This window comes from Callospermophilus lateralis, chromosome 1, assembly GCF_048772815.1.
Source record: "Callospermophilus lateralis isolate mCalLat2 chromosome 1, mCalLat2.hap1, whole genome shotgun sequence".
In the NCBI taxonomy this organism is placed as follows: domain Eukaryota; kingdom Metazoa; phylum Chordata; class Mammalia; order Rodentia; family Sciuridae; genus Callospermophilus; species Callospermophilus lateralis.
Window position 1 is genome coordinate 95,737,828 of NC_135305.1, and position 24,691 is coordinate 95,762,518.

General features: G+C 36.3%; 1 protein-coding gene across 3 annotated transcripts in view; it reads left to right on the top strand.

Annotated features, from left to right (window-relative positions):
• Positions 1-24,691, top strand: part of Sugct (succinyl-CoA:glutarate-CoA transferase) — a 694,998-nt gene that overhangs the window by 307,682 nt on the left and 362,625 nt on the right. For all 3 annotated transcript variants that reach the window (XM_076864086.2, XM_076864094.2, XM_076864102.2), the window contains 2 exons: positions 6,688-6,759; positions 13,735-13,832. In XM_076864086.2, the coding sequence (XP_076720201.2) occupies positions 6,688-6,759; positions 13,735-13,832 (170 nt within the window). The remainder of the gene's footprint in view (positions 1-6,687; positions 6,760-13,734; positions 13,833-24,691) is intronic.

Here is a 24,691-nt window from a genome sequence, read left to right on the forward strand (position 1 = left end):
AGCAGTCTGTGCCTCATTGCCATCTGGCTCAGCCAGCTCCAGCACCATAAGGTGAACTGAACTGTTAGTGGTAGGAAATAGTGCTCTATATTTGTCACGATGTACTAGCACAGACCCCAAAGTCAACTGCTTGACATTCCAGAAAACATTCTCATGGCAGTGAGTCAAACTTCCTGGAATGTCTTTTTCCAGTGGATGATGAAGTCCTTTAGCAATGGTTACCTTTTGTGGAAGAAAATCTTGTTGAAAAGTAAGTAGCCCCAGGAAGGCTTGGAGTTTGCGTTCTTGTTTCTGAAGTAGACACCCTACCAACTCTAGGCACTGCATTTATACCAGAGAAAACACTAGATGTACAGATATGGTAGGTTAAGAAGATAACATAGGAAGGTCCAATTGTACATTTTTCCTTTTTCCATTTGATTATATTTATATTGAGCCAATATGGGGCTTCTAAAAGTTCTTCTGGATTTTCATCTGTAGTCAGCTTAATAATTAGCACATCATTACACTAGCCTAGTAAGCTTAAAAACTCAGAAAGAAATTTCTGGGAAGGACTACTGACTTCCAAGAGCAACGTAAATTCTAGATTGATCCTTCTTTCTTTGCCTCATATCTGCTCAGTGTTCTCTACCCCTGTGTTTTATACCTTTACTCCCAACCTTAGGTGTGATCATGACTTACTTCTGAAACTGCACTAACTAAAGGTTATAATCTCTGATCTTTTCCTTTTGCTTTATATGTCTCCCAATTTGTTTAGGATGCTTGTCAGTTTCGTTGGGACACCTAATCCTTGTACTATAGTCAACCTTCTCAGCCTTGCAGAAACTCTCCTGCCTCTACCAGGAAGGAGTTTTATCATGACTAGACCATGAAGACCATCTTGCTTTCATTTGGTCTCCTTACCAGTTGATTTGTCACCCGAAATATCAAGAAGGATTTCTTTCATCAGGAAAAATAAAACCTGTTCTCCTGTGATGAAAGGCTTGGTTTTGACCTATCCTTTTAAAACTGTAGACATTTGCCTGTGTTGCCTGCTACCCCCATCAATTCACACAGAAGTAATTGTTTCCTTCCTCCTAAGGCTTGAATTCCTTACAAGAGAAACAACCCAGCCCTGACTGTTTGTGCCCAATTTAGGTGCTTTTGGTTTGAGCTGTCTCTCTGATGGAAAATTTGCCCATGGTGTGTGCGTGCTTGGCATCTTGTTGCTTGTCTTGCCTGGTGTGAAGACCAAGGCATCCTAGGGAGGGAGGAGGATCAGAGTTGGTGAGGCCCTGAGTGCCAGGATGTAAGGGCTTAGAATGCACTGGGAGTTCCATTCATGCAGGTCTTAGTTTTTTTAGTAATTATTTAATCATGATGATGTATCCATTACATAGCCCCATTTCATGTCAGCAACCATTTTATGTACTGCACACTGTGACTCTCTAGTTATAACCTGAAACTGCTTCAGTTCTGTAATCACAGAATGAAACCTTTTGTGTTCTAACCATCCTTATCTCCTGTTCTTCCCCCTTTCTTGTTCAACTATTCATATTGTTCTTTCTTTTTCGTAGATTTCACTGGGATTCCTTATCAGCTGATTCTGCTCTCTTTGCCCTGTCTGTGCCTCCTTTCTTTACCACCATCTTCCTTAGATAGTCCATGGCTCTGCTGCTCAATAATATTCTGGCTAGTTTTATAATTTTCCTATACCTGTCCTTTTCTTTCATATCTATCTGGCAAAACCCTACACCCAGTGAATGAAAACATGCCTTTATTCTTTGGGTAACTAGGAGATGGTGGAGAAAATCATTCAGCTGGGGCTCTCAGCACTTTAGCTTTCAATTGCGTTTCTCTGGTCACTTCACTCTCCCTCAGTCTGACACCTCAGAACTCTTTACAGTCTTCCAGTTGCATATCTTCCTGTCGCTACCCTCGTTAGTGACCTTACCCCTTGTTTCATAAAATAGAAGAAGAATCCAGTAGAACTTCCTCAGCTTCCCTCCACCTAACCCTCAAGGGAACCTGCCTCTGCATCTGTGCTTCTGCTGTGCTCTCAGTCCTTGCTTGTTCCTCCTGTTTATCACCCACCTTCTCAGATGTTTTCACCTACTCGGTTTGTTTAACTGTTAATTGGATCCTCAACCCACTCCAGACTTCATTCAGTTGTCATCATAATGCCAGCTCTTGAAACCCACCTTGCAGGCCTTCTTCCGTCCTCACCCTGCTCTCTGGCTGTTCCTCTGTCTGTCTAGATTTCAGATGGGGTGGTCTTCAGATTTCTCACCTTTTTCCCCCCTACTCTGAAGTCTAAACTCTTTCTAAATGATCTCACTTTTATATTGAATTCAGTCATAGATTATAAGCAAAAGAGTGAATTTTTATCTATAGTTTAGACTTTTATCAGGTCCCCAAGTCCTACTCAGGTGAAATTTCCAATGGGATCTCAAAAGCTTCTTAAAAACCTAAGTGTGAACTCTGAGACCTTCCTTTCCCTTATCCTTTAACTATTAATCGTCATATTCAATCCATTACCAACTCCAATAGGTTTTACCACTTAAATATTTATTGAATCTATTTTCTTCCATCTGTGTCATCATGGCCCATAATCTAAGACGACATCATCTTTTGCCATGATCATTTTTGCCTCTTAATTGGTTTATTCAAGTCTAATCTTATCCTCCAATATGTTGTTACATCACAACCAGAAAGTTTTCTCAAATGCAAATACAATTATTTAAGCCTTTTAGTGACTTCCCATTAGTTTTATGATAAATTATTTCACACGATCTTGGACTTCATATAGCTCCTTGCCTATTTCTATAGCCTTCACTATGCTGTTTCCTCCTATATTCTCTTATGGCTTATTGCTTTTTTCCACCAGGTCCTTTGCACACATAGTTTCTTCTGTCAGCAATGACATTTCTCCCAGTTCTTACCTAATTAATGCCTACTTAGTACCTCAGCTCAAAGATCACTCTTATAGAGAATCTTTCCGATTTCTCAGCCTTCAACTGAGATAATTAGGCCCACGTATTGTCAGATCCCCATTGTGGCCTGCACTTTCCCTTTCTAGTACCTGTCTCTACTTGTAATTATTTGTGTGAGTGTTGACCAATGTCTGTCATTTTATTGAAATGTAAGTCTTCTGTGATGGACCTTGTACCCATTGTACCTAATATCTAACACATCATAAATTATGTTTAAAAAGTATTTTTAAATACACAAATGAGTGTGCTTTTAATCAATAGCCATTATAATAATTCTAAAAGTAAGTACTGACCATTCCTACCTTTTAGAAGAAAAAATTGAGGCTCTGAAATTAGGTAACTTGCCTGATATCATCCAGGTTGCATAAATAGTAGATCTGGATTCATTTTTGCTATTTCATTTTTATTATATTGTTTTATTGGGATAAAGATCTATTTTAAAAGATCTGAAGTAGATATTTCATTTCGGAGTTTTGTTATGAAATTAAAATTATTTTTTATTAGTGATATTAACTGCATGATATGGGGTCCAATGTGAGAAAAAAAACAAAATAAAAATATCCTCCAGTTTAAATGAACTGAGAATGTGTTAGCAAATTTTAAAGTATATATTTTTATCATTAAAAATAATAACATTCAAATATGCTTGTGAGAGGATCTTAAATAAAAAATGAAGATTATCAACTTATCTATAGTGAAATACTAATTACATAAAAGTGAACACAAAGAGACTAGAAAGAAGTCTACTTGCAGGTAATTCTTCTGGGTGATGGTGTCATGGGTAATTTATTTCCTCCTTGTATTTTCTCTATACTTGCCTGATTTTCTATAATGATAATGTGTTATTTTTAAGTTTGCATATAAAATGCATTTATTAAATAAACACTGGTGAAATAATAATTATAGGGAAGAAAATTTTAAAGAATACACAATCATACCTTAGTAGTTATAAGATCTATTTGATAATCCTTAAGTCTGATAATAATCTGGTGGCTCAGCTGCTAGTAAGTTTTTACTTCTCAATTGAGTAGTTGTCTCCTTAAAATTTTAAAATGTTTTTATTGATAAAGATATACTTCATGATATGTTAGAGACTGAAGGAATAAACAGGAATTTCTTCATTTATTAAAAGGAAATTAACACCTTCCAAAACATTAACTTATAGAATATGTTACTGATCCAAAGTTTTGTAAACCTTTGTTTGTGTTATACTTATCAGCATATGTGGTTACTTCACATTTACTTATCCTCTCCTGCCGCAGTCCAGCTGCAGCAAAATAACCAGGGGGGTGACGAATAACTTGCGTAGATTGATACAGCAGGAGTGAGAGCCATTTATTGTAGGACAACAGAGGTATTTATACATTCCACACAGCTTATCTAATTAACATAAACTAGATACAGCAGTCAACCAATAAGGAATCTCCACACTTAATGGCTCACTGGCGGCGGGCGTTACTTCACAAACCACTCCCTCTGGCCTTTTGCCAGGCCCCATCCAGACTTGTTTACAGATTCTAACATTTCTCTGGCAAAATGCCAGGTGCCATCCTGACTTGTTTACAGACTCTAACACTCTCCCCTTGTTTCCTTCTGATTACAAACAGCAAACAACCTGTGTAACTTCATACTTATCAATAACTCATTGAGACACTTCAGCTGAAATCTTCTTTGTACCTCACCCACAGTTCTATTGCAAGATTCCCTTCTGTAGCTTTAGAAACACTAGTGCATGGACACTAACTTTGCTTTTGCCCTTGTGGACAAGGGAAAATGCTTACAACAGTTCACATGCTATCTTCTTAATAGCATTCCTTACCAAATCAAGCAAGAATGTGAGTAGAATAAAACCTCATAGGTTTTGCATGAAATCTATTTTAGTCACAATTTTGTTATCTGGAATTAATTATTTGATTGATTGCTTATACTTACCAACTATTTATTAATTGCCTATATTCTTTAGATATCATGTTAGGCCTTGTAGGAAGATTAGAAGAGGAAAAAAATACAATCTACCATCACTGTACACCAGAACTTTCTATGATGGAAATGTTCTATACCTGTGCCTTCTAATCCATTAGCCACATGCAGATATTGAATGCTTGACATGTAGTTGGTGTGACTGTGAGTCTGAATTGTTAATTTAATATTTTAAATAACAGCTTTATTGAGATATAATACAATACTATTGTATTGTATTGTACATATAATTCAATGGTGTTTACTATATGCAAAGTTTTGTAGTTATCACCACAATCAATTTTTGAACATTTTCTTTACTAAAGCAAGAAACCTGGTACTCATAGCAATTGCTCCCATTTTCCCCCAACTTCCCCAGCTCTAGGCAGCTGCAACTCCTCCCCCACCCAACTCCATGGATTCTCCTATTTTGAACTTTTCATCTAAATAGAATTTGGTCTTTTGTGATTCACTAATTTAATTTTAGTTTGTTTAAATTTAATAGTCATATGTGGTGAGTAACTATCATAAGAAGCAAGTGAAGTAAAAAGACCAAAGACAGATGCTTAAGGAATGCTGAAGACTGAAGAGAAGAAAATCCTGTAAAAGGTGCATAGGGAAGACAGATCAAAGAGACAGGAGATGAGTCTGGATAAAGTCTAGAGCTAAGACAGGATCCTGAAGTAGAGGATGGTTAATTATACCAAATAATGCAGGGGAGTCAAAGAAGCATAGCTTCAGTATGGTGATCGTATAAAGACTCTTGATGCCAAAGGACACTGCAGCATGGTGTTGGTGAGCAAGCATAGGCAGATAGGCTGTGCTTTTATGTCATCAAGAGATGGAGGGAAGGAAGAAAAATTCAAGACAGCTTGAGAAGGATGTCGGGATTGATGAAAAATGTTTGGTTGCTGTTAGTGATATTTTCCTGGAAACTGGAGCCTACCTGTAGGCAGAAGATAGGGATTCAGTCTCTGAGAATGTGGGTGAAGGTAGCACTATGTTTACTAACTTCTACCATAGAGTTAGACATCATTGTTCTCAGAAGCAGAAGTAAGTGAAGAAAATGTAGGTGAAAATACAGAGCAAATTTTACATAGAAAGAAAGGAAATTCAGAGTTAATTTACTTTGGGAAATTTGAATGAGGCCTTCTGAGGTTAAAATTTGGTTCCTCCTGCTGCACTGTGATCCTAACTGGACAAGGGTGGAGAAGGAGTGAGCATGGGAAGGATCTTCAAATGGTTTGGGGCCACGGGTGTCATGGGTTTCAGTCACTTATACGTCCACAGCTCACTCAACCTTCCTTCTTTCCTCTTTCCTCGCCTCCTTCACTCTTTCTTTTGTTCCTTTCTTTTATCCATCTAGTCTTACACTTGTAGCAAACAGTGCCTTTTGCTCTATGGTGTTCTCTGCTCTACAAGAAAAAATGGAAACAAAACATAAAGTTTTTAATCCATATTACAAGGAATATGAATTTCACGTTATGAGTTATAATAATAAACTAGCATTTTCCTAATTTTTGAGTCACTTTTTTTCCCGATATTGTCATAGTGGAAGATCTAGGAAGTACTTTGAAAATTCTAAATAAAAACAGGTATGCTAATGTAAGAGAAAAAGGTACAAGGTAGTCGATATTGAATTAATCAATAACATTGTTTTAGAGCAAATCTATATAGATTTCTTAGATCCTAAAAATCAACTTTTATGGTCTTTTCAACATGTAAACATATATTTACATATGTTTTTCTCTTTTAGGCTTTTAAAACCAAGGATGGCTATTTTGTAGTTGGAGCAGGAAATGACCAACAGTTTGCTACTGTGTGCAAGGTAATCCATAATCACTGGGATGAGTGGATGATATATGCAATAATTCATTTTGTGCAAAGCTAGGACAAGTTTGGTTTTGCCTAGAACAATGATGCTAAGTCAATAACCAAGTTAGAACCCCGTACATTAGTACCTAAAAATATACCATTTTCAAACTTATCATACATGATAATGACTGGATTTGAATTAGCACACAATTTTTTTAAATTATAGCATTCAGTTGGATTTTGAAATGAAGAAGTTAGCTTAAATTGTTCTCAAACTTGATATATCTATTAGTCAATATTAAAAGGGGAAGAAAAGAAAATGAATTTTAAAGCAATATTTAACAATGGGAATTTTCCTCCCCTCCTTCCTTCTCCTAGGTCTTTTTTTTTATTTAAGACCTTAGATATCAGTTTACTTTTCCCCTCCTTCGCTCTTTCCTTCCTTTTTTTCTTACTGTCTTCCTTCTTCCCTTTTTCTGCCTCCCTTTCTCTCTCCCTTCTTCCTTCCTTCCTTCTTCCAATATCATGTTTAATTAGGTCCATATATAGTTAAACACTCCCAAATTTATTTTGTTCATCATTAAAAAATTTCAAGCTTTTTCAAAAATTAACCTTTGCTTAGAGTACCTTTTATCAAAATTCATGTTTAAAGATTTTATAAATTAAGGTTGTATTAGAATGTTGTTCCTCACCAAGGCCTGAAAAAAAGGCCTTGGAATCATTTAAAATAACATGGTAGGGATATTCTAAATTTTAAACATTGCCTAGACATTTAAAAAATGTTTTATTATATATATCTAGAACTTTTGTCCTTTGTTTTTACTTAAGACATTAGATATGAGTTTACTTTTTCCAGTTTTCTTTTTCTTTTTCTTGCATGTAGAAAAAGAAAAGCTTTTACTTATTGAGAATTTTCTTCTGATTGGAGGATTAGTGTTTTGCTAACCACATTACGGTGAGCTTTCAGCTTTTTAAAAGATGCCTGTGAGTTCCTTGGAGGAAACTTATTTATTATAGTAAATTTATTATGTACAAAAATTATTTATTACTGCACCTCTTTTATATGAGGTTAATGAGCAGAGCTAAAAACCACAGCAAAGTGGTGGGAAGTACCACAGTAAAGGTGACAAATGGAGATAGTTCCGACTGTAGGAAGGGCTGGTACATCTGAGGTGGGAAGGAAGGGAGCTTTTATAATGGTGACTCAGTAAGTGTAGAGAAAATTGATTCAAACATTTGATCTGGGATCAAAGAATCTTTATTATGAACGGTCAATGTTAAAAATATGAAACATACGGAAGTCCTTGCCTGTGAAGTCATTTGCGTACTCTAACTGCAGAGATGTAAAAGCTGGTTCATTGCTCTAAACAAGTACAGATTTTCTTCCTGGGCCATATGTTTTGGAGTTTTCTCTCTCTCTCTAAAAAAAAAAAAAAAAAAAAAAAAAATTACAAAGGAAAGGAAAAAAAAAGGTGGGGAGGAGGACTGGTTGACATATTCTTCACTGTTGAAAATAACTATACTGAATACTTTTGATTTTTGATTCATTACTGTTGATCAATTTGAAACTTTTGAACTTCTTTATAAATATTTGTAAGACCATTTCAAAAAAGATTTTCATTTCAAAGCAGAATATTTGCCATAATTGTTAGTACTAAAGTTATAACTTATTGGTATGGTGTGTAACTATATAGTTTTTTTAAAAAGGCCATCAGAGGCCTGGGAGAATGGCACACCTTAATTTTCCCATATGTGAATCAGAAATGATAATCCCTCTTTGAACCATTAAGGAGATTTCTACAAAACTCTTTGAGGTTCTCTGAAGAATAATTTTGTGTGTATGGGATTTTAGTGTTATTTACATAATTTACTAGGTATCTTGAGTGAGTGCTGCAATTTGGTCTTCTCAATCTTCAGAGCGAGTTATATGCTTACATATAAACCTGTCCTAAAAATATTCTTACCAAAGAAAAATCCTGTTTTCCTACTCCGATGCAAAGTTCTCTTATTCTCCCAGTCATTTTTAGTGACTATAGTTAAGTATTTTTAATTCAAATATGCCTATTGATGAGGGATTCATTGCTCAAACTGTCCTTATAGAAGGTGAGGTCCCCTTCATTGTTTTTGCTCATTGTTTTTGACAATGAGCCTGTAAAAATTGTTCTTTTTATAAGTAAGTTTCATCAGGAAGAAAGAGACAGCTGTACCTCCTGGGGAGAAATGTGGCAGCATTGTTTGTGATGAATGAATGGGATTTACTTATCCCTTCTCTTTCCAAAATAGAATTTGATATACTGGTTGATTAATACATTTTGAGGAGGGTTTCCATTAGGGAACTCTTAGGGTCAGGGGTTGGAATGGAGCAAGAACATTGGTTCAAGACTTGGCTGTCAGAATGTCTTGCTGTGTATAAAATGAACCTTAGTTTGTAACAAATTTTATTTTATGTCCCTTAACATGATACAGAAGGGTAGGGAAAGTGAGCATATGTAAGCTATTTTAAGCTGATTGATGCCAACACTAATGGGTATTTCTATTTGAAGTATATTGACATCCTTTTAAAAATCATTTAGACTGAAGGCTTCTTTTATTGGAGGCAATATGCATTGGTTCTCAACTTTAGTATGCATAAGAATCTCCTGGAGGCCCATTCTCAAAGACTTGATTTAGTATGTCTGATGTGGGTCACAGGGAACTTCAATTTTAACAAGCACTGTAGTTGATTTTGGGGTAGGTGGTCTGAGGGCACTCTAGCATAATTCTTAAGGCCTACTGTAAGTCTTGTTTACTAGTCAGGTAACCTCTGGCAAGGTACTGAATCTTACCTAAGCTTCCATTTCCCCATGTATAAAATGTAGACTAAAATACATAACTACAATAACTTGCATGGTTTCTTAAAAGTTTGATTAGGTAAGTAAAACAGTACAGTCCTGGCTCATAGTATGCACTTTATAAATAGTCTCTATCAAAATTGGATGGGGAGATTGTGATTCTAGGGAGGATCCAGTAAGTACTCTTCTCCCTACTCTTCCACCCAGCACAGTGATAAAATCTATGCAGAACACATGGAGTATCTGAGGATTCTGAAAAGTGAACAGTAGGAGAATTGAGTAAGAACCTCAGAATTTAAAGTACTTCTAAACTGGCAGTAAATTTACCAGTTTTTCCATTATATGAATACAGTGGAGCCTGAAGCTGTAAAGTGGATGCCAGGCAACAAAGCTAAGATCCAGAGATGCTCTTTATTTCTGGTGCAAGGAACCTGAAAAGTAAGCTCTAATGTAAGAGTGTGGAAGTCCTCTGTTTTTTTCCCTCCCCACTTTCTCATGCCCAGCCCTTGAGTAATCCTGTAAGTGGCAGGAAATTTCATCTTCATTGCTTAACTGAGGTCCTAAAGAAGGATGAATCTTTATTGCTTTTTCTCTATTTTTCCACTGCTTAGCTTTTCTTCCCTGGAAGTATGCTTGAGAGTGGGGTAACTAATGGGAAGCCCCAGGGAACTGGAAAGTTCTGGAGAGATTGCAAAGAGTGAAGAGCTTTGAAAAGCAATCCTTGAAGTTGTTCCTGAACTCCTGGGCTCACCCCTGAGCTGCACATGCACTGGTCTGATTCTAATTAGCATACCAAACATCTTGAGAACAGGGTTGACAATAGATGACTGCCCCAGTTGTAGTGTGATGGACTGTTAAGTGAGGCATATGTAGGACACATTCAAATAACACTGCAAAGACTTTGAAACTGAACCAACATTAGAACCGAACACATAGAAGGTAGTTGGGAACTTGTAGCTTGGACCTAACCAGGTCAGTTTTTGCAGAAAACAAAAACATCAAAAATGTTCTATAGGGCCTGGGATTGTGGCTCAGTGGGAGAGTGCTTGCCTTGCACTGGTGAGGCACTGGGTTTGGTCCTCAACACCACATAAAAGCAAAAAAAAAAAAATAAATAAAGTTTAAATAAAAAAATGCTCTGTAGGATTCAAACAAGACCCAGGGACTCCTGACACAATATTCAAAACATCCACGATACAGTCCAAAATTACTCAGCATATGAAGAACCAGAACTTGCATGACAAAAGACAATCAATAAATGCCAATGCTAGGACAACACAGATGTTGGAATTAACTCATGAAGACTTTAAAACAGCTATTGTAAAAATGCTCTAACAAGCTTTATAGACACTGTTGAAATAAATGGAAAAGTAGAATTGTTTAGAAAGAAATAGAAGATATGAAAAAAGAAGGAAATTCTAGAACTGAAAAGGACAATAACTAAGAAAATAAATAATACTTTACTGGAGATGACAGAAGAAATAATCAAGGATTTGGAAAATAAATCAATAAAAATTATTCAGGCTGAACAACAGATAGAGTAACAGTAGCCCTTTTTTACTCTAAATCAATTATTGAACATCTGTATAGAAGAAAATGGTAACCAAAATCAAAATTGATAAATGTAATACTAAAAATTTTCAACAAATTTCTATCTTTCTGGATAGGAAAGGGAAAACAAAAGAATGAAAAAAATAATAAATTTCAATAGTAATCTCAAAGTATCAATAACAACATTAAAAGTGAATGACTTAACCACACCAATGAAAAGACAGATGTTGTCAGAAAAGACAGGAAAAACAAACAAAAAACAACAGCTAGGTGTGGTGTCACAACCTGTAGTCCAGTGACTGAGGAGGTTGAGGGAGGAGGATCACAATTTTGAGGCCAGCCTCAGCAACTTAGTGAGATCCTAAGCAACTTAGGAGACCCTTCCTCAAAAAATAAAAATGGACTAGGGATGTAGCTCAGTGGTAAAGCACCCTTAGGTTCAATCCCCAGAACCTGCCAACCCCTCCAAAAGAGTGGGAAGTTAAGGTTTGAGCAGATTCAATAAAAGAAAGGGTTAGCCAACTGAATGTCTGATGGAAGATGTTCCAGCCAAGGAGGTAGTTGACTGTTAAAGTCCTGAGGCCCACATATGGTAGACACATTCCTGTTCCAGCAAGAAGCTAGCATAGTTGCAGTGAGGAACCTAGGGGGAAAATATGGTAGAAGGTGATGTCAGGGGTAACTGACTCTGCTCAATGGAGCCTTTGAGGCTGTCATAAGGAGGCTGTTGTCAGCTATTTGTGTCATCAGGTGATGGGAGCGCTTACTAGAGTACTTTGCCATTTCAGCTATCATGTTTTACTATTTTTATGGAGCCAGTTTTCTTTTTCTTCCCTCTCTTCTTTGAACAAATATACCTCTTTATCATTTCTTTTAAGGGAAATATTGCTTAGCTGCAATAGTTCACATTTATTTAGTGCTCAGTAGTTAAGCATTTTCATAGGCAGTTTCATTTTATCCCAGGCAGCACTTTTTTTCAAGCCCCTGAAGAATGGATGTGATCACAGCCCCTGAAGATGTCTGTCTAGAAACATTTTGAACATTGGCCAGCATAGCTGCAGACAGAAGGACAATTACTTTGGACCCACCATTTCATACCAACTTTAAAAGAGAAAAGAGGTTCAAAAAGTCAAATACAGAGGACATGTGGGCACCACAGTCTCCCTTGAGTGTAGTCACTCTGTACATTTTTATGTAGCTATGGTGTATTCTGGGTGAGGTCAGACTTATAAATTTTACCTATGATTTCTTGAAGGCACTTGTTTTTTCTTGAAATGACTTCTGAACTCCCAGTTGGGGAGGCTTTCTGACCACTGGACAAGCCTTGAGACCATTCTGGGATCAGATGTGCTGATAGTGAGGTTTCTAGCAAAAGCACTGTATTTGGTGTCGCCATTTTTAAAATCTGGTAGAGTAACGCTGTCTATATCATTCCCTAAGGGAAACAAGTAAGTGGAACATGTGAAAGAGGAATTACACCATTGAGATGGTCTCTTTGCTCCAGGGAATCTTCTTCACTTCTCTCCCTTTGTAAGATGATTAATGGATTGATTTTATTTAAACTATGGGAAACAAATGAAACCATTAAATGTTTATATTGAAAGCAAATACATAATAAAGGCAGTGAAGTTTTCTGTAGGCCACATGGCCTGCCCCCAACCCATAAATGCGCCTTCTGACTTTCCAACACAACTGCCAAACCCTGCCTCCACACATTCTTTTCAAAACGTCTTTTCCATTCCAAATCCACTTGGTACTTTCATTATGGTCTTGTTAAAATTGCAAGATGTCCAAAGGGATTTGCAAGATAGATTTTCCCTTTAGTGAGAAGCAGCAAAAGAGGAAGTATATAAAAGCATTTCTAGTCAGTATTCCTTCAGGGAGACATACTAAAGAAAAGTAGTGTCACTCCTATAGGAAGAAGATCTTTTAATTTGATGTCATTTTAATGGTTAGCATTTGGGCAAATGTATGACTTTCCCTTTATTTTAGCACCTTGTACAACATCCTGGATAGTACTATTGAGACAGATAATATTATTTTATTTACATGTGGAACAAATAAGTGAAGGTACCTATAAGATATATGTTGATTGTGGGCTTCATGTAAGGGCAGGCATGTACTTAGGATTTTGGTTCATAAAATTATGTCAGTTTTATCTGATTTTGAACCTCTCTCCATATTTTGTTCAGATAAGACTTTTTGCAGATCTGATAACTCTTCTCATAATCTCATATATGAGTATAAGATATTATGGAGGTCCGAAAACTTTTTTTCTGTGCTCTCATTGTAGGCGTATATACATAAATGTAGTGAAACCTTCTTGTAAGTGATAAACCTATTCATTGGCATGACCCATCCTAATTGTGTGATTGTTTCTTCCATATCCCCTTATTGAGAGTTTTAAAGATCAGAAAGGAATGGTCTTGGAAGGGACACTTTCATAACACTCTAAACTTCTCTTTGTGGGTTTTTGGATCTGAATGAACATGTGAGAGGTTTTTCCATGTTGAAAATTTCATCATGTTACTAAATTAGACCTGGTCACCAGGATCCAGTAGGATTTACAGGTACATGAACTACTTTGCAAATATTTTTCCTTTTAGATCTTGAATTTGCCTGAGTTGATTGATGATTCCAAGTATAAAACCAACCATCTTCGAGTGGAGAATAGAAAAGAGCTTATTAAAATACTATCTGCACGGTAAGCTTGGATCTAGCACATATACATTTAAGAATTAATATACAATAATAATTTATTTGGTGTTTTGTGGAGTCTATTGTGCTTAGTGAGATTGGTTTGTAATTCTCTTCCACTTCCCAAAATTGGGTTAATGGAAAGCTATTTTAAAGCTATGGTTTTCTCTGTTGTTCAAAGACATTTGAAAGTATTTAAATGTTTTATTCAGTACTTAGTCATAATGATATAAATAAGTCACAATGACTTGAATCAGGTTTCCTCTCTGTGGCCTATAACTGTTTGGATTTAGTATATCATACATAATAATAACAACAATAATAATTTAATATTACTTTGGTTTTTTACTATGTTAAATGCTCCATACATTATCACTTTTATCCCTTATCATTGTCTGAGGTAAGTTTTATTATTCTCATCTAACAGATACAGAAACCTTGGCAAACAGAGGGAAAACCAAGAGTTTACTGGTTTTTCTGAATCGCTGTGTGAATCAAGATGATGATTCTGGGCCATTGAAAATATCAGATTGAGTTATGAGTCATAAAAGATTAATGTTATTTATTTACAGTGCTTAATTTCCAAATTATCCATTCATGTCAGGTTATGCTTTTGTATTGACTTTGCCTCAAGGGGGGGGGGAACCTCTAAACCCCAAAGTAATAATTCCTACTGTATCATAAAAGTTTCACTTTCATTTGCTTCTAAACTTCTCAATCCATAGATACAGTCTTTGTGGATTTTTCAGATCCAAAATGCCCATATGGAGAGTTCTTCCATATTGAAAATTTGTTTTAATTATACAAATAAATTAGGCCTTTTTGTTCAAATACCATATCCTGTCTTTTGAAAAGGCCCATTTATTTCTATGTAATATCTATCAAAGTTCTAAGAAAATATAATTGTGTTAATGTTGCTTTTTTGTTTTTCCCTTTATATTTTGGGATTTGTACATGAAATTATGAGTTAATATTCATTTGCTGATTTTCTCTTTCTGGATTTTAAACATTTCTCTACAGGGCCTATCCTCTATGTGCCAAATGCTCTTCATGTCAATGGGGACTCTGTGTGTGAGATTGATACCCACAGAACAGGGGAATGAGAATTGTGGCCCCTTTCTTGGTCATTAGTTAAATATGATTCTGATTCTACCGCAAAGCCCCAGAGCCCTCAATGATTAACCTTTCTCTACATGAGAATTGGCCATTTATTTCAGCCTTTTGCCTCTTTGCCTCTTAAGCATTTTAAATTCATTTAATTCATTGATATGACTTTTTCCTTTCACACTATGGTTACCAAGTTTCAATAATAGCCACTTGTGAGAATCTTATCAAAAGCTCTTTGATAGTCTAAATAAATTATGTCCATGCTGTGAGAAGAGCAGATCCCAAGAAAAATAAAAAAACTAGGCAGATATAAGTATCCTCCCATAATTTAGTTGCCAGCACTTTGATAGCTTCAGGAACCACAGAGTTAAGTCATTGGTTTCCTATGTCCTCAAACTTTTATTCCTTGCTAAATTCTGTTATAAAATTTCATTGTGCAAAGACTTTTAGCAAGATGTATTATAGATTTTTATTCTTCCTCTTTGGGGTGAATTAGTCTGTGGCCTTCTTGTACTTTTGTACACACAGAAAAGGGAGTCTCAGCATTTTTGAACTCTTAAGGTCTGTTACATTTCTATCAGACTCAAGAAGATCAAGTAGCCACAGTACATGGAAGGAGATGGGGTTAGTCTGAAGGGAGGAAATTGGGTAGGGAAAGCGCATCATCCCAGATACTGCTGTTAAAACACAGCAGTCTGTTTGGAGGCCAGGTTCATGCTCTCTTCTACTGGTTTGTTGACATTTTTTTGGTGCTGTCTTATGACTTGCCATTTTCTGAGTCTCTTCAGCTCAAGTCTCTTCTCCTCTCTGGTGGATCAAACAGTGATGACCAGGGAGATTAGAGAATTGATTCCTTCTCATTTACTATTTCATCATTTGCTTTTTTGAACAGATTGTCACTGGATTCATTAGTGCTGCTTATTGCTTGGCTTTCAGAAGTCTTTGCTAATGTATTGAAATTTATCATTTTCATTCTATGATTTTAGGTTTTTTTCTAGTATTCAAAAACTTTAGCCATTTTCTACAAATTATGAGATTAAATGTGGTTTCTTTGGTCTGAAATCCAGGGTTTTCCACATCTCACATCATCTTCCCTGCCTGCTTTTTCTCCTAATCTGCTTCCATAAAAAGGCCCTGCTCCAGCCACACTCCCATTTGGTTTCTTTTGTTTCTTCTCTGGAATACTTCCCAGACCAAGTGTTCTGTGAAGCACAGTCCCGCCTGAAAGGCCAGTTCTACATCTCCATGAAGCCACCCCTGACACCTCTATCTAGGCTCCCTGTCAGGTGACAGCACCTGCAAGAAAGTAGGCATTCTTTTTGTGCCACGTATCTAGCCAGCCATCAGTTTTCAAACACAGGCACACTCGGTGTTCACTGTTGCTGGGAATGAGTTTGCTTAGGGGTCTGCTTAGCCTGACCTTCTGGTCTTGTTGTGCATGCTGTTTCTCTTATTTCACAGCCACCTCAGAACTTGTGAATTACTATAAGTTTGTTTCATTAAAAACAAAGACACAATTAGCTCCTAATCACAAAGAGGAAGCAGGGAGAAAAGAAGGAGAGGAACCAGCATTGGTGGATGCTAAGTACAGGCCAGATAAATATTATTATTGTTATTATCTTTCCCACTTTGCAGGCAAAAATTCTGAAGTTTAGGGAGGTTATTCCTAAGTACAGGCACATAGTAAATAGTTATAAATGAGACTCAGAAGTTCATACCTTTTCCATATATCACCATATCATATTACTTCCCTAAAGTGGTATTTTTGTTTATTTGCTAAGTCAGTATTTACTGAGCACTTACTACGTGGCAGCACTTTTGCTAGCCTACCATAGGGATAGAGAAGTGAATGAAACAGACCAATTAAGTTATTGAACAATAATGCAGGGAAGGGAAAAGAAGAGTGCCAGAAGTTGGGAGTGAGGCTGAGGCTTTTGCATTTAGGTTGGTTAGGAGGACCTGTCTGATAAAGTGACATATGATCAGAAGCCTACAGAAAATGAGAGCAGGAGACTGGAAGACATCTGAGAGGAGCATTCAAGATAGAGGTGCATGGTGGAAGGTTAAGGAGTGGCCTAGAAGACCTGCCTGTAGGTGGGTGAGCAAGAGAAAGGGTGAGGGATGGGGTTAGAGAGAGTGGGGTAGATGGTAGCAGATCAGGTAGTGAAAGTCACTATAGCCTTATGAAAAACTTGTAAAATAAAGGAATTCTTTTGATCATAACATGGGTTTAATTATCAGTGAGTTTGGTTTTCTAAACTGAAGATAGAAGTCTGGAGGAAACACTGTACCTGTAGAGACGTCAATGTGTTCCAGTAATGTAGAGTCCATAAGGGCTCCTTTCTTACCTGGAGAGACCAGAAGAAATCATGAGTGTCAGTGTTTTTGCTTCTCATTCATTCATTTGCACACCACTTATCAAATATTTATCAAACACCTACTGTGAACCAGGGACTGTTCTGAATATGGCCTTAAAAAAATAGGCAAAAATATCCTGTCCCCTGGACTTTGATTAGGGCGACCCTTTCAGACTTTCTCAAAGACATGTTTCCTTTAGTTGTCATTGTCCTTGTTGTTTTGAAACCTGACACAACAACATTTGTTTTGATGAGCCTAAGAAGTTATTCTTCCATATTTGTCATATAACCTTTTCAAAACATTTGTTTTTTGCTTTTGTAAAAAATATTGTAGCTACAGGCTGTGCCTGCTAATCATTTGTTGTCTGTTTTTAAATTTTTTTTCTTTTGAGCATGTTGATATACATGCTACATTTTTTTCCCCAGGGTGGTTTGCCAATCACTTCTATAGTAAAAGCATATGTTTAGTGACAGTAGCTACATTACCATGTGGGTGTACCATGTTTTTGCCTGTTGTCTGCTATTAAACACTACATCATAGGCACTTTTCCTCAATGCTCATACACATTTTCCTCAGCTTATATTTTTACTTTAGAAAATCTTTAAAATATGTAAAAATGTAGCAGGATTTGTGAGAATGAATTAGAAGTGCAGATTACTTTAAAAATAAACTCTAGGAATGATGGATTCACTGCATTTATTAAAAAAAAATTCTCACCCTGTAAACCATATTTGATCTCCAAAACTGAAACATTTATAGATTTTGACAGAGTCTGTTCTCTTAAATAGACATATGAATTTCCTCTTGTACTTCAAAATTTTACTTTGAAATATTTATCTTGAGCAATTTTGAATATTTCCCTCTCTGTTCATGATAAGCATTCATTTAAAATATTGAGAATCAGGTGTTCTCTTTGTGTGCCTCAAAACTCATAGACTTTTAGAAGTGCCTGTTAGAGATGTTCATCACTTACCTCATTTGTCTGTTGTTTTTGCTAAGTACAGTTTGAGGCTGCTCTCTGATAGCATCGGCCACATTCCGGACAGCAGCTGCCTGTTTTGGTCATCAGCTGTGTTTTCCACAGCCAGCACACACAATTCCCCTCAAGTGCTCTCAGGTGTTGCTATTCCCCAACCATGCCTGTGAGCAAGTCTTTCTTAAATTTTTTTTTTTTTTTTAACATGGAAGACTGTCCCCTTGAGCTTGCCATTTTATCCAAAGTGTTGCAGAAAGTCTGTTTACCCAGCTGCTAGCATTGAAACCTAGGTACAGCTAAAGCATATTAAAAATCCCTAGCTAAAACAAGGAAAAATTAATAGAGACTAATTCAGGGCCTTATAAAGCAAACCTCCTTATTTGCAATGCTAAAGAGAAACAAATTCTTAACCCTGTGCTATTGACACACGGGATGAGTGAGTGATAGGCATTCAAGAGAGAGATGGAAAGTTGTGATGTCTGCTGAATCTGAGTAGGATAAAGATAATGTATTAATGATTGGGGAGAGATAATAATAAGATATGAAATGAGGATGAAGGAAAAGAGAAACGGTGGAGAAAATACAAATACAATTCATTTTATTCTCTCCTCTTTCCTTTCCTTGCCAACAATTTATTAGCCACTGACTTTGTACTCTGGTCCTGTAGGTAACAAATATGAAAGATGAAGCTTAGGTTTTTTTGAGGAGTTTATGGTTTAATCAGGAAAACAAGTAAAAGGTGGTTTTTGTTTGTTTGTTTTTTTTTTTTTTTTTTTTTTGAGTGAGATAGCTTGTGGGAAGTGCCAGGGTTAATGGAGGCACACTGCCTTCTGGGGCCCAGAGAGTGGGCAACTACTTCAGGTGTGCATACATCAGGGAATGCTTCCTGGAAGCCCTGCCACTTCAGATAAAGAACAAAAAAATTGGGCAGGTGAAGAAAAAAGTTAATTTAGAGAAAGAAATATTAACCTGATACTGATAGAACTTTTAAACTTTGTAAAAAATGTTACCCAAGTAGAGGGAGTATATATCTAAATGGTCCTAGCAAAACTATTTCTAAAAATTTGGTTACATGGACTCCTCATAAATAAAAGTAACAGCATTAGATAAATTTGCCTTTTCAAATATCATGGCAATTTATTTATTAATTAAAATCAATAAATTATTAAAATAATAATTTTTGGTTTTTGATGATTTGATTATTTTCTTAAACTAAGTTTGTGATATATAATTTAATATTTGCTTATTTTCAGAGTTAACTGTATTATAATATTGTGAAATTAAATGACATATTTCAGGACCTTTGAAACAAAGGTGCTAAGTAAATACTTGTTGAGTTGAAATAAGGGTTTATTAAAGACCTTCTAATCTGATCATTTTTAAAATTTGGCATCAAACTACTTTTAATAGCCTTGCAGAATATGGTGGAGTTGAACCTGGATCATTTCTTGGCTCTGAAATTTCAGAGGTGTATAATTTAATGTTAATTTTTAAAAAAAATCCTGACATTTTGATATGATTAGGCAAATTTGACTATTCTTCTTCCCTGCTTAGGTCTTTTGATCCAGAGCTTTAAGGATGAGTTTAAACCATTAACCTTAATACGTGTAATTGCCTCTCCCCCTTGTCAGCATTGTGCCAGCCACACGGAACCATTTAGTACTCCTTATAATGTGGCCTGATCTTTTAATCCTCCATGTCCTCCTGCATGCTTGTTGCTTTACACTAAAATGTGAAGAGTCTTCATCTTACTGGTCCCTATTATTCCTGTAAAATAAGCACACTTTTCAGAAGCTTTTTCTGCCTCTCTTGTCTGTTGTAGGCAGTCCCTCCTACGCTGCTACATCAAAGCATCTTTCGCACTCAGCTGTCATCAGTCACTTATTTCTCTTTCTCCTTGACAAGACAGTAAATTTCCTAAGGCAGAGACTATGTCTTTTTGATTTTTATTTCTAGTGCCTATTTGAGTTTCTGGCACTCAATAAATGTTCTTTCAGTTAGTGAGTGCATGAATCAATGATGGGTGAAGTTATCCAACTATAGCAGAACTGGCCAAAGGGAAAAGAGGGAAGATCTCCAGTGTCAAGGCCTACAAAACACAAAGAGAACAGAGGTGGCCAGAAATGACTCTGCACTCATCAAGGAAGTTTGTATCATGATCAAAGAATATCAGAAGGCCTGATTTGGAGACCCTGCTCTTCCATTAACTCTGTGGTCTTGAGCAAGTCTTCCGATTTCCCTGAGACTTAGGTTCTCCTATATCTAACATATATAACAATACCTATGTCACAGTGAGCCTTACAAATGGGAACAGCATGAAAACAGATAGTACAGTGCTGAGTGTTCAACAGTTCCCAGACTATGGGAGGAAGCTCTCGATTGTAAATTATAAATTTCCTAATTTAAAAAATTTTTCTTTTCTTGGTTTTTTTTATCATTCAAGTTCTATATCATTCTTAGATCCATGAACCTCATGTATTGAAGAGATTTTTTTTCTGCCAAACTGTAATTGTTATAAGAATCTATTTAATAAGTTTAATTTAACTGTCAATCAGGAATCTTGATTGGGATTACATAACTATGTATTATTATTATTCTGATTTGATTTAATTCTAGCAAGAATAAGGCATGAGATTTTAGTTGGTCTGTAAGGCCTTGTTTTAGGTAGATAAATCGTTTCAATTCTTTTTTTGGAAAAATTAAAAATAGCTCACAGGACTTAGGAATACATTTAACTTGTACAACTTTCCTAATGAAGGTTATTAATAGTGCCCAGTTTTTTGTTTGTTTGTTTGTTTTTAGCCTAAAGTGGATTTTAAGAGCCCATATTTTTTCCCTTTCAAAAGACATTTGTTCCTCAGTGTGGGCAATGGATTTGAAACTTGAACTTGCGAACACTCCACTTAAGTTATTCCTTGCATTTGTGGCTATATTTCTGTAAAGAATGAAATGCTTTTCTTGTGTGTCCTTTAGTTGGTATGCTGTGTTAAGAACCTCTATGAAAAGCTTTAGCCAGGGTCTTTGAACTCTTAAGTTGGATACATCTGTGAATTCTGTGCTGTTTTTATGGGTAAATTTTTCAAAGTTTTAATGAATGTATTTGACCTTCCCAACAGCAATTGAATTAACTTTTTCTATTAAATAACATCTATCATTTCTTTATATTTTAGTAGGAAATAGTTAATTTCTCACCTTTAATGTCTATTAGCTCTCTCTTGCCCCTTTCCTCTTTGCTCTTTTCCTAAACCCCCATTTCATTCCTCCCTCCTGCTTTCCTTCCTTGCCACATCTTCCTGCTCCTTTCCTGCCTTTCACAATTTGAACTGTTTAAAATTAAGTAATAAATGGACATGGATCACTTTCCTAGTTGGGTTTCACTTATTTGTTTGATAAGTTACAAGCACTGGAAGGAACCACCATTCCATTACACATAGTTTACTGATTTCGGAGATCCTCAGGTTTTATATCATAGATTTTTTTGTATTAAAATTTTGCTCACTATTAAGTTTCAAACAGTACAGGGAGGGTTAAAGGATGAATTCTGATTCTTCAGTGTAAATAAATTTTTTCCAGTCCTTTTCCTCAAACTGGGTTTTAATGTAGAGTCAGTAGTCACCAAAGCACTGGCTGTCTAAGGTGGGTGAAGAATTGTGTAATGAAGAGCAATCAGGAACTCCAGAGAAGCAGTTCTTCCTCCTGACCCTCTTGCCCAGGACTGGTAGGTTGTGGAAGACTCTTTTAACTCGGATGAAATCCACCCTTCCCTTAACCTGGCAACCATCAACTCTCCCATGTCTACATGTTTTTAATATACTTAGAGACACTTATTGTTTTTCTCCCTCTGAAACTTTTTATGTTGGTCTATATTCCATAATGATCACATTTTAAAATCTCTCGTGCTAGCCTTCTGCCTGATTTCTATTAGCTTCTTATGAGGTTGCATTTCATTTGATTTATTTATATCTTCAACCTGCATATTTAGTTTTGTAACCTACCCCCAACCCCTCGTAATGCTTTGAATCATATCATTGTAGGTTTATCTGGCATCCACTGCAGCAGGGCTAATTGGGATAAATGGATCTGATGTTCAGTGAGGGTCACATTTGTTTTCTTGTGCATTCTTTGGCAGCACTGCCATTATCAGCTAATAGATGGTCCCTTGTAAAATGTCTATATTTTATGTAGTACATTTTCTAAATGTTGGTTATTTGGAGAGAGATTTAAGTGGCTATGTTTTGTTACTATAAAATCAGCCTGCAGGGTAAAAGGAACATGGCTCTGGAAAGCATCCTTTTGGCTCACCAAATGCAAAGGGAACCACTGCAACTCCAAACAAACTCCTCGTGACCAGGGCTCTTTCCACCCTGTTAAGAGAATTCTTTGTGACTGAGAATCAAATGATGTCCTTAAGTGAGTCAGGATGGAATGGAATGTCATCCCACTCCCCCCACCCCCTACTATTTTTTTTTCCAGGAGGGCTATAAACCATTCCACACTGCCTTTTAGTAGAAAGAATTAGGTGGTGGTTGTGGGATATTTATATGTACGTGTTGGGAGGGGATGATGGTGGGGGAGGGAGTCCAGTAAACTCTATTTCCCTGGATAAAACATTTAATACCCTCATTTCTCCATTGGAACTTAATGTATATTTTTAGATTTATAGAATGTTAAAGCCCTAAACACTTGGGTAGCTGGATAGAACTTTGGATGTCATGAAATTTAACCCTTTCCTTAGTGTAAGAACTTAAATATAACAGTACTGTGGGCCAGAGAGGTTGAAACCCGATGGTAGACTCCACAAGCCAACTCTCTAAAGGCCTTTCTTTTGGGAGGCTGTAGGTTCATCTCTCCAGATTTTTCTGGCTGACCTTGTTTTGCTCTTGACTTTTGAATTGGATGGAGAAACTGTAGTTTGACTAAATCTCCTGATGCTCTGATTTGCTTCTTAGACTCTGCGACTCATTTCCATCCTGCCCAATTTCCTGCCTGCCTGTGGGTCAGACTGAGTTCTGTTCTGCAACTACTTTGCCTCCCTCAGCTTGGGTTCTGTTCTTCTCCTTTTAGCTTTGGCTTGCCTGCATAGTCCTTCCTTGAGTCTTTGATCTTGAGTCAACTGATGTTTCTAGTAAGAGCTGACTCCACCTCTCATCCAGTGCTGACAGCTGGCATCCCTGCTGAGTCTTGATTTCCAACAGCTGTCCAGCATCCTGGAAGATTCTCTTGTGACCAGCTACTCCCAGCCATCATCACCTGGACAATTCATGGTAGTTTTGGCAATTCATTCACTGCTTTGATCACCAGACTCTATCTACCTTAGTTCTAGTTTAATGTGCTCTCCCCAAAATCACACTGTTTGTTGGTGAGACTTAAATTGGAATTTCTTGATTATCAAAGACTTTTTCTTTTTCTTTTTCTTTTTTTTTATTCAATTAGTTACACATGACAGTACAATGACCTTGACATATCATACATTTGAATCAGATGGGATATAATATCTCATTTTTCTATGTAATACAGGCTGCAGAATCACATTGGTCATGCATTCATATATATATATATACAAACAGTAATAATAATGTCTGCTTCATTCTACTATCCTTCTTATCTCCCCAAACCCTCCCCTCCCCTCCCATCACTTTTCTCTACCTAATCTAGGGTAATACTATTCTTCTTTTTTCCCCCCTCACATCTTTCGTATAACAATGAGGGTCTCCTTCCACCTTCCATGCAATTAAAATGGGGAAGAGAGGAAGAGCATGGGAAGAAGATTACCTCAAAGCCTTTTTTTCATAGTACTCACAAAATATTTGCTTACTCCCCCTCTTTTTTGACTATACATTTTATATTCAGAATAATCCTGACTAGGAAAAGAAAATGAGTGTCATTCTCTTTTCCTACTTCCTTTTTTCTCTCTTTCTCCCACCCCGCCCTCCCCCCATGGAAAGTCATATATACACAACTTTTAATCTTTTAATTTATGAATTTGCATTTTCCTTTCTTAATGATCTTTCTTTCCTCTTTTGTGAATTGTTTTTCTTTTCTCATTTGCTAACTTTGGAAAAAGAAAAATCCAGACATTGGAATGTCTGAGTTTATTTAAGTCTCAGTACTCTGTTCAATTTAATGAATGGAAACAAAAAAAGGGAACTCAAAATGCTGGCCTGGATTGAGGTGGCTCTGGGATTGGCCTGTATTGGTAACCATTCATGTGTACTGTTTTTGATAAGTAACAGTAATGAATAATCTCAAGCTATTTTCAAATATATCAAAATATAGAAATATATTATAAAGTACAGAAATTTAGAACTATTAGAAAACCAGAGAGAAATTTCTAGAAACACAATTGTTATTTAATAATTTAGCATACTGTTATCTAAAATAGAAGAGGGAAAAGAGAATAAAGTTGGTCTCTGAATGTTGTACTT